This window comes from Malaya genurostris, chromosome 2 (assembly GCF_030247185.1).
Source record: "Malaya genurostris strain Urasoe2022 chromosome 2, Malgen_1.1, whole genome shotgun sequence".
NCBI lineage: Eukaryota > Metazoa > Arthropoda > Insecta > Diptera > Culicidae > Malaya > Malaya genurostris.
The window spans coordinates 12,059,631-12,070,491 of NC_080571.1; the positions used below are offsets into that span (position 1 = coordinate 12,059,631).

The following is a 10,861-nucleotide window of genomic DNA, read 5'->3' on the forward strand; positions in this document are numbered from 1 at the left end:
GTCATATACGATTCGACTCGGTTCGTCGAGATCACAAAGTGGCTGTATGTATGTGACAATTAAAGTCACCCGATTTTCTCATAAAGACTGTCCCAGAAAGTATGGACGCACTTTGATTTCGCTGTAAATAATTCACAAGTGATAGATCTTCAAATTTTATTCCATATACTGATAATATTAGACTACAACAACAGAATATTATTCTCAACATTTGCTACTTAGCCATTGTAGACTAGCTGGCGCACCTTCTTGTGAACGTTCCTCATTAAATTCCGTACAGACTTCTTGACGACAAGTTTTGACACTTTTTTCCAATCTTTTCCGAACTGTTGAATGGTTTCGGCTGCCGAGACATGTTTCCTAAGATGTGCCTTCGTTAATGCTCGGAATTCCTGAATTAGTCGAAGTTGTGGGCAATTTGGTGGATTCATATCTGTTGGGACGAAAGTGACATTTTTGGTAGTATACCATTCCACCGTTGATTTCGAGTAGTGGCAAGAAGCAAGATCTGGCCAGAAGACAACAGGATCTTTGTGGCTTCGAATCATGGGTAGAAGTCGTTTTTGTAAACATTCCTTGATGTATATTTCGCTGTTCATTGAAACAAATTGCTTGCCAGACCATAGCTTTCTTACCAAATTTTTCGACTTCAATCGATGTCTCGGACTGGTTTAACACTTGCCCTTCTCGCATTGTGGTCCCGGCAAGGATTTGTAATCGAGTTTCACGTAGGTTTCGTCGTCCATGATTATGCAGTTCAAATTTCCAGCAATAATCGTATTGTACAGCTTTCGAACCCTCGGCCTGATCGATGCTTCTTGTTTCGGACTACGTTTTGGTTGTTTCTGGTTCTTATAGGTTCGAAGATTCAAACGTTCTTTAGCACGAAGAACATTTGGCTTCGAAGTGCCCACTTTTTTGCCACATACCGAACTGAAACCTCCTTCTTTTGCTCGAACGCCTTCAGTATACGTTTATCCAACTGAGCAGGACCTTTTCGACCCGTTTTCGGATTATCCTCAATGGTGTTATCCTCACCGAACTTCCTGATTGCATTTCTCACGGCTTTTTCACTTACTCCTTCCATTTTTGCTATCTTTCTCAGTGACAGTCCGCGTTCTGTGCACCATTTTTTCGACGTTGTTCTGCTGAAAATCCACGCATTTCGAAGCAAACTAATGAAAACGAATAAACAACTGCACAAGTGGTTAGAGAAGAGTGTAAACAACAGAACGCAGCCATAAACATTGACAGATTCTGAACTATTGCGAAATGGCAGCGGTTTTTGGTTGCGTCCATACTTTCTGGGACAGTCTTTAGATGGCTTAACCGATTCTTGCCAACTCAGATTCAAATGAAAGGTCTTATGGTCGCATAGCTCGCTTTTGAGTTTTATTTTTATCCAAGCTCCGGTTCCGGAACTACAAGGGCGATCTATGAGAAAATGCGCATTCATTTTTTCGGAAATTTCTTAACCGATTTTTACAAAGATGCAATAAGATGCAAATCTAGTTGGCAGACCTTGTTAGTTAGTGGATATATAAATCTACTTTGGGACTACTAGTTCCCAGTTTCCGGTTCCGAAAGCACCGATAATAGCAAAGAAAATCTCCAAAAACGGAACTCACTTCAATTTCTCAGCAACAGTTGAACCGATTTTCACAATTCATGATTCAAATTAAAGCTCTTAGTGTCTTAAAAATACTGTGCAATTTCATCCTGATCTGACTTCCGGTTCCGAAACTATAGGGCGATGAGTCTCAAAACTTTCAAACTGTCATACAAAATTATGCAAAACTGGTATCGGTATGTGCTGGTAAGGAAGAAGAAAACGGCACCGCCTAGCGCACAGCGTGCTTTGTTCAATTATGTATAGCGTGCAGGGCTGCCATATTTAAATCTATATTAACATGTCATAACTGTTTACATATTGAAAAGGTTTTGGTTGATTTTATTCAAGTTTGAAAAAATATTCGTGATAGAATCTTCTAGTGATGTTTCTGAAAATATAAGTAATATGAGAAACGCATCATTACACCATTAGGTGGATTAAAAAAATGGTTTTACTTTTTATTTTTTACAGATTTGAAGAACTACATCAATCCTATGGCGACTGGTTCACACTTCCAGCAAACCTGCAACTGCTGAACGATCAGCGGAAGGCTTCGATTCGCATTGAGTGTCAGCTGGCATCGTGGAATTCTTTGCACGATTTGATTACAAAGGTCGAATTTCAGGATATCGCTAGCTATGAACGGATCTTAGACGATCAGCAGGCTTCTTTAGCAGCCATGAAGCAAAATTTACACCGCAACGAAGTTACTTACAGCAAAAAGTTGATCGACCTTAAGGATGAGTTGCGAGCCTTACGCGAATTGGTACTTCATGCCAAAGCACTTCGTCATTTTTCAATGTTTCCGGAACTGAACCAGCAACTAGTACAAGTCTGGAGTAATTTCGGGAAGGATTTGCATGAAAAATTGAATCTACTACAAATCGAGACAGCAGATTTGGACCGATTCACACTTTTGAACAAACTGGACCAATTGGAACGTGAATCGATTGAGTCCCAGTATGAGTTGCTGACGTTTCACAATCGTTTGAGGGAAATTGACGGATTCTATCAGGAGTTGTGCAATCAGCTGAAAGGGACCCAAGTGAATGTAAAACATCTTGAAAAGACATCGCAAAAAGGTGATCTCGGTCGACTTTATCGATACAAAAAACAACTATATGACAAGAATACTCAACCAGCTTACAAGGAGTACCAAATTGCTGGGATGAAATTTAAGCTACAACTTTTGTACGAAGACGAACGATTGGCCAACGCCTACCGAACTTTACACTTATCCAACATGACTCTACCTTGTATCGAAAAGTTGATTGTCATCAAACTCCGCATGATTACTCAGATAATGTCGGGAATGCCGGCATTTCTAAGGGAACCAGGAACGCTCAGATTAAATTTTCAGTACGAAGATTCGGATCCGGCCTCGGACGATAGATCAAAGCATGTAAGTGTATTATTTTAGCTTATTTTTATTGAATCAAATGCTTTATTAGACATCAGTGACAAGTACGTTATTAAGCACTAACCTTATAAATCTAAGTTTGTAATTACGATTACCACTTTTACAATTCATCCTTCTCGTCGAGTTCCACATCGGACAGATCGATGTCTTCTTCCTCTGGCAGTTGACCATCTTTTCCGTCCCAAGCGTCGATGGTATGAATTTTGGGCAGTTCAGCACCTTTCACCGGAGCGGTGTGTCCTCGGCCAAACGAGAGATCTCGCAAAAACTCGTTGATTCCCTCTTCGGAGAATGATCCCCGCAGAAGCGAGTATTTCATTTTCTTAATATTAACAACAGCCATTGCCGGATAGCCGAATCCTCCGATGTCTAGGGTGTTTTCTATTTCCGGCTGAGCACCGCCTTCACTCCACAGCCATCCCCAGTGTTTCTTCTTATACTTTTCGCCCATTTTACTGAGAATGGCGATGTAGTTGTTTCGACAGGCAGCATCACAGTCCAAGATGTGCGGTAGAACCGAGATGACGCAGAGCGGTTTATCTTGGCATGTCTCCTTCGAGACTTGTTCCGAAGTCAACTGCACAATCTCCGGAGCCGGGATGTTTTCAGTGTACTTCTCCATCGCCCAGTTTACGATGTCGGAAGCAGTTCGACCTCCGTCGTATTCTTGTGCCGCATCGCGATCCTTCAAACCTCCGGGGAAGAATTTAATCGTTGGATATCCCTGCACGCCGTACTGTTGCGCTTTGATTGTGTGGACAGTAGCATCCAGAGCTCCCAGCTTCACTTTTCCCTTTAGTTCGGTAGCGGCTTTCGCCCAATGAGGAGCTAGATTCTTGCAATGTCCACACCAGGGTGCAAAAAACTCAACCAACCATACGTCGTCACTGTTCAAAACCAGTTTATCGAAATTCGAATCGGTCAATTCAATCACATCTTTGGAATCGGAACTGCCCGAACTGTCAGACGACGATCCACTGGAACCACCTCCAAGAACGTTCTTGATTTTCTTCTTTGCTTCCGCTAGCGCTGCCTCCGCGATATCCTTGGCCGTTCGCTGTCCGTTATAGTCGACCGGGGATCGCTTGTTGGCACCGAAAATTTTAATGGTAGGATACCCTTGGACTCCATGCTGACCGCACAGACCCCGTTCTTCTTCGCAGTTTATGCCACCGACCTTAATTATTCCCTTCAAAGCAGTGGCTGCTTTCTTGTATTCCGGCACCAGATTCCGACAGTGTCCACAGAACGGAGCGTAAAATTCCACCACCCACACTTCGTCACTCCGGATTACATTCCGGTCGAAGTTGCTTTCGGTCAAAGCAATCACATCGTCACCCGATGAATAGAGGGTCAAACCGGAATCGATCAAACAAACCACCAAACCAATGGCAATCCACAGTGATGACGTACCCATTCTTTTTCTTCCTACTTGTGTATGCTAGTTCTAATCAGTCTTTTCTGTGCGTTCCTACGCTCGACGACGGGAAGAATGTATTTTTCCTTACCGGCTTGCCGGTTATCACTGAAAAAGTAAATTTACTGTTATTACGGTTTTGTACGAACATACGTGCTCTGAAATGTCCATTACCTTGTTATGAGTACACTATTTGTAGTTGAATGAAGGAAAACCTACGCGGAAATTGGGCTTCAATCCGTAAATGCAGTTAACGCTGATTCCGTTCAGCTAAATAATGATCTGGTCGAACGGGATTGGTTCTTTCGAGTGAAGTTGTCAATATGGCTGCTCTGTCAAAAAATGAACACAGATGAACTTAGCAAACCCGCCCTCTCTCTCACACACACCCATATGCATGTATATTTTCAGAGCTGCAGAAATTTAAATTAATAATTTGTTAAAAATTGAACAAACAAAAGTATTTAGCTTCAGAATGTTGTTACAATAGTTAACATTTCGATTAGATTCGAGTATGACTCAGTCGACGTCCCTCATCTGTCAACATGCATGTTAAAACATTTGTCAGGTTTTTCTAAAATCGTTCACTTGCTCCTACGCCTCTGGAAATTGTTTTCGCACGAATTATTTCCAGCAGGCTATTTTTAATCTACTTATCTACTTTATCGACGTCAAAATGCTAGTGAAAAACTAAATTTTCTTTCCTTCTATTTACTGTCACAGGATATTTTCAGCATCAACAACACCGTGGGCCTTTCGGTAGATTTCGTGAATGACGAACAAACCGTCATTGGATCGTCCACTGAAAGTGTATTGGCCATGGCACATTTGTTGTTCTTTACAAGCCTTCTCTCAGTGGAAGGCTGTAAACTTCTTCTGTTACAGGATTGCTTGGTGGTAAGTAAAATGCTCTAATCCGTTTCATTGATGGCATATAGAATAAAGTGTTTTTCATCATAACTGCAGGATCTGGACGAGGAAAGTCAACAAAAAATTATCATTTTGCTGGGAGTTCTTTCTCGAAACATGCAAATTTTCGTAAACACTAAATCAACCCAATAGAATGCTGGTATATATATTTCTTATTACTACGATAAATGTTTTTAAAATGTTAATTCTAAGAGAAAAATAAAAATATTTTACATGTCCCGTTTGTTTCTGTGCAACGATGGTTTATCGAAAACTTGCCGCATTCCTCCGGCCCGCTCGTTGTGGAATTTGACATTGTTGGCCGTATCGTTGAACCACGGTGAATCGAACTTCGTTGTATCCTGATCCACCAGATGTGTGTACTTGGTTCTTCCACAGCGTCCAAAGTTTTTAACTTGCATAACCTTCGGCAGGATGGTTTTATCAAAGTGATCTTCCAGCGTGGGCGCTGAGAAATCCTGTTTGTACACTTGATCCTCATTGTCCAGATAGAAAGCACCACGGTGGTAATATTTCTGAAGAAATTTGTACTTGCCCTTGACCGTTTTGTTTGTGATAAGTTTCGGATTAAGCCGTTGCTCCTGGCGACGTTCATCGTCCGTCATGTTACGCAACCGTTCAATTTCTATCTTCTCCTTGTCCAATGCTTCCTTCTCCTCGCGATCTCGTTTGATACGTTTTAGTTCACGTAACTTCCATGCTTCATATTCAACTTCATCATTTTCGTCATCCGTGTTGACGTCGTTCAAATTCGGCTCGTTATCCGTTTTAATTTTCTCCATGTCTTTTTTTATGCTGTCTTCGACTAATTTCAGTGTTTGACGTCGACGTTCCTTGGCAGATTTTTTGGCTTCATATTCCAATTGCTTCTGCCTATTCGCTTCCCTCTCCTTTTCTATAACGGTAGTTCGATCCTTCTTACGGACGAATAGAGGTTTCAATCTACAAAAATACTAGTAATAAAATATCGTAGCAGACTTTATATCAATACAAAATACCTTGGCTCATTTTCTTCTTCGCTTTCGGTTTCTTCGTATTCCGAGCTTTCCGACTCCGACGAATCGGACTGGCCTTCGTCTTCTTTTTGCAGTACTTCTTCTTCCTTTTTCTGTTGCAGCATTTTCAGTTTCAGCATCTGTCGTCGGCGTTCAATTTCAGTGTCACTCAACTCGGTATCGGATTCCGACTCGGAACCAACGGAGAGCCGTCGAACTCTCAGTCCAGTGTCTTCATCATTCTCATTCTGGTCTTCTTCTTCTTCGTCGTCGTCATCCGATTCCTCGGGGCGATGTCGTTGCTTCTGGTGCATCATCCTAGAATCATCATTCGGAACCGATTCGTCCTCTTGCTGATCATCATTTTCTTCTTCCGATTGAACCAATTCCGGTTCATGAATCACCCGATGCCGCTCACGTCTTTCCCGTTCGATTTCTTCCAATTCGGCAGCACGAATGGCTTGCAAACGACGGATTCTGGGATCATCAATATCTTCCGGAAGTGTATCATTGTCTTCAGCTGAACCTTCGCGACGTCGCTGCTCTCGGACCAGTTCTTCTGCTGCAGCTGCCCGACGATTATCCATGAAATCATCGTCGTCGGTTTCTTCGTCACTACTAGCGTATTGGGCATATTCCGGACGTTTTCCCGACACGTATCGATGGACTTTTACTTTTTGCATAGACAGTTCACCTGAGAAAATTTTTGTTAGAATTCCCAGTAAAATGACAGTTTTTGCAATACCTTTCGTATTCCGTATTGGAATGGCACCAGCCGTACTCTGGATTCCGTAAATTGTCGGTTGGTTATTCATTGTGAGGAATTTCTATGTAATCTGGTTATCCTGAATTGAAAAATGTTTTACAAACGATTTCGACCAAATCAATAAAGATTTGACATAAACAAAGAAAATGAAAGAAATTTGACAATCGTATTACTAGCGTGAACTTCCCGAACCAGCCATTCGGATATCACACGTTTACTCTCAAGCGACCGCAGCACCACTGAGTATGAAATTATGTACTAACAGCGAAAGAAGAGGTTGAACCTAGAGCTGTGCGCCGCCGCGCCACGCCGCCGCGCCACGCCGCCGCCGCCGATAATTTCGACACGCCGCCAATTTAAGAAAAAGATGATCAGCGCGCCGGTTATCACATTTTAATCGTGCCGCCGATAATACTACATCAGCCGAAAGAATGATTTCATCAATGTGGAAAATTGTTTACAGTTTTCATGAAAATTCATTGAAAATTACAGTACAGTTACTTTCCTCCTACTTATACTGAAAATCAGTACTACCGATGTCAACCGAAACCAATGTCATTTGATTCAAAGCCTATTTTCTGTCTTTATTTGAAAGGTTTTGAGCTATTGGCACATTATCGGTCGCGACATCTGAAAATGAAAAATGGAACCAAAAAAAGGAGGATTCTTCCGAAAAAAATAAATAATGTTAGGTTTTTTCCGATTAACATTTTTTTAAGAAACCAGTGTAGTGTTGATTTCTCAGGTACTAGAATGTTTAGTGATCGAGTACCATTTATTTTGGATACTTTATTTGTTATTTCCGGGCATTTGAAAAATGGTATTGAACAAAATTTCATGATCCATTCTAAATAAATGTTAGTTTTCGCACAATAGATTAAGATCAACGTTACCAACTCAAAGTAAAAACATTTTCTTCTACTTCTACTATGACTTTTCAAATGAATTTACCCGTTTTTATGAGAAATCATTACAAATGTGAAGTAATTAAAATTTGAATTTGTTAATTTGATATTATTTTTGATATCTGAATGTATTTGAGCGCCTAATCGATTTTATGTTAATTACATACGTACGAAAAAGATATACTTATTTTTTGAGTTGATAAAACGATTTTTATACATGATAATTATCAACTATGTAAAAAGCGATTTGAAAAATAGTTCCGAATAAAACTTCATATTTCTTGCTCATAATAAAAAAAATCCTTTGTATATGAATGAAATATTTATTTAAACAATAGTCAACCATCTCCAAATATCGCACTTATATTCATCTCAATTTCTCCTCTAATTCGATGCATTCGAAAACATTTACCATCTCCATTCACTACGTTGGCTTTAATGGATCACATAAACATTAGGATCGTTGATTGTAGGTCGACAAAACAATAAGATAGAGAAATTGTCCTGTGTGAATCAATATTAAAATTTTTAATATGTTTATAATTGATTACGCCGAATCGCGCCGCCTCCGCCGCCGATGTTTTCAGGAAATAGCGTCACGCCGATTCGCCGCCGCCGCTGGTCAAAAAGACGTTTCAGCCGCCGATGTTGACGATTTTGATCGGCGCACAGCTCTCTTGAACCAGACCAGACCCTGTCAGCTTGGAGCGATCTCAATCTTTAGTTCAGCAACGCCATCGCACGGCATCACATTCAACATATCATGTCAATTGTATGGGTGCGCAGTGCTGCTGTTTTGGCACGCACGAATTTGACATTTCTCTTCCCTACTTCTAAGTACAAGATTCGATGCGAACTCGCCTGAGGGCACCATGTTCGCAAAAAAGGATGTTGCCAATGATTTGTTCGGGAAATGTGAGAGCTGGATATCTTGTTAATATGATGTCTTTGACCAGACCCTCACAGCTTGAAACCATCTCAATCTTCAGTTCAGCAACTGAAAGAGTAAATAAATAAAGAGAATCTGTCAGTTGCACTTGGGACCTTTTCTAATGTTCATCGAGAATTGTATCGGTGCGCAGTGCTGCTATTTTGGCGCGCACAAAATTGACATTTCTCTCCCCTACTTCCAGAGATGCCAGATATTTTCATAGGAAATCTGTATTACTCTCTATAAAAAATCTGTATTTATCTGTATTCACTAACAAAATTAACTTTCAACAATAAAATGATGTTAAAAGATGATATTTCAACACATTATTGCTGTACAATGGTAGATTCAATGAGACCAAGACTTTGCTTCTCGTCACTGCAAACATATACTAATAGATTGCTCATACGGACAAGTTTTTATTTTGCTTTTTGGAAGATTTGTATTAAATTTATGAAATCTGTATCAAATCTGTATTCTGTATGCGTATGTAAAAATCTGTTTAATACAGATAAATCTGTATAAATGGCATCTCTGCCTACTTCTATGTACAAGATTCGATGCGAATTCGGCTGAGGGCGCCATGTTCACAAAAAAGGGTGTTGCCAATGATTTGTTCGGGAAATGTGAGAGCTGGATGTCTTGCTAATATGATGTCTTTGCCTCGTGTCAATTGAACAATCCAATCAGCATGGTCACCACGAGATAGCGTTATGGTGATTGTTTTGACATATCCCATGTATTTAGAAAAAAATTTGACGAATTTTTCAATTTACTTGAGTTTGAAAGAATGCAGATGGCAAAACCTTACGAATATAGGTAAGAAAAACGATTATTCACGTGTTGTCATCAAATATATGATTTCAAATTGTCCTATACTCTTGACAAACTCGGATGAAATTCGAAATTTTCAGTTCACATACAGATTTGATTCAGATGATAAAACATGAGTAAATAGACTAGTCATAAAACTTTTTATCATAATTTATCAATTATTATCAAAATCCAACCCAAAAAACGAAGAATATCCCAGATATAAAAACAGTACCCAACCTCACTTCTTCGAATTTGGTATTTCATGTCACGATTTCTCCATAAATATCAATCAAACATACCACGGAAAGTTACTGAATCATTAATGATCGATTTTTTTACCAAATTTTCACACGTTTTGTATGTTAGTTTTCGATTCATAAGAAAAAAAAATGAAAACCCTGCATTTTGTTCGAATCTTCAAGCAAAATCTAAAAATTATCACCATCGCTTAGTACAAAGCTTAGTACAATTCTTCAATACTGTCAACCGTTTACTTTGGGAATCCGTGAGAAAATGGACAAAAAGATATCTAAATCTAAGGATAATGAGATTCTTTTCCTCAAACTACAAGTAAAGACACCATATTAACAGATGAAAATGTCAAATTCGTGCGCACCAAAATAGCAGCAGCGCACCCATACAATTGACATGACATATTGAATGTGATGCCGTGCGATGGCGTTGCTGAACTGAAAATTGATTTCGCTCCAAGCTGACAGGGTCTGCTACAAGCAACCCCAGTACTTTGAAAACAATCAAACACTCTCATTAACTGAACTATCAACCGCTACCACATAATAAAAACGAGACAGAGTATCCTTTCAATGATGATGCCAATGACAATAACTGCGATAACGAAACAACGAGGACGGTGGACGATAGGGCGAATTATTGTGAACCAAATATAACAGTTATTTGGTTCATAAATAGAGACATAAACGACATGTATTAAACACTCTACCCCCGGCGGAATACCATAAAGATTAAAAACGGGGTTAAACTAAATAATTAACTATGGACCTGGCATTCATGATTCAGTATGAGGTAAGCTGATGAAATTAGCATATGT

General features: G+C 39.8%; 3 protein-coding genes across 3 annotated transcripts in view; 1 reads left to right on the top strand and 2 right to left on the bottom strand.

The window, feature by feature from the left end:
- The window catches only part of LOC131426886 (uncharacterized), a gene marked incomplete at its 5' end in the record, with an annotated part of 18,535 nt that extends 12,981 nt beyond the window's left edge, over positions 1-5,554 (top strand). The window contains 3 exons of the mRNA XM_058589637.1: positions 2,084-3,014; positions 5,173-5,346; positions 5,416-5,554. Of these exons, the coding sequence (XP_058445620.1) occupies positions 2,084-3,014; positions 5,173-5,346; positions 5,416-5,511 (1,201 nt within the window). The remainder of the gene's footprint in view (positions 1-2,083; positions 3,015-5,172; positions 5,347-5,415) is intronic.
- On the bottom strand, positions 3,020-4,783 carry LOC131428266 (protein disulfide-isomerase A6 homolog). The gene is made up of 2 exons (XM_058592066.1): positions 4,624-4,783; positions 3,020-4,557 (listed from the first exon to the last, which is right to left on the bottom strand). The coding sequence occupies exon 2, from the start codon at positions 4,447-4,449 to the stop codon at positions 3,133-3,135; it is 1,317 nt and encodes a 438-aa protein (XP_058448049.1). The 5' UTR covers positions 4,450-4,557; positions 4,624-4,783; the 3' UTR covers positions 3,020-3,132.
- LOC131428265 (microfibrillar-associated protein 1) lies at positions 5,500-7,284 on the bottom strand. The gene is made up of 3 exons (XM_058592065.1): positions 7,120-7,284; positions 6,378-7,068; positions 5,500-6,321 (listed from the first exon to the last, which is right to left on the bottom strand). Exons 1-3 carry the CDS (start codon positions 7,187-7,189, stop codon positions 5,589-5,591), a joined length of 1,494 nt encoding a protein of 497 aa, XP_058448048.1. The 5' UTR covers positions 7,190-7,284; the 3' UTR covers positions 5,500-5,588.
- Positions 7,285-10,861: the final 3,577 nt, after the last annotated feature.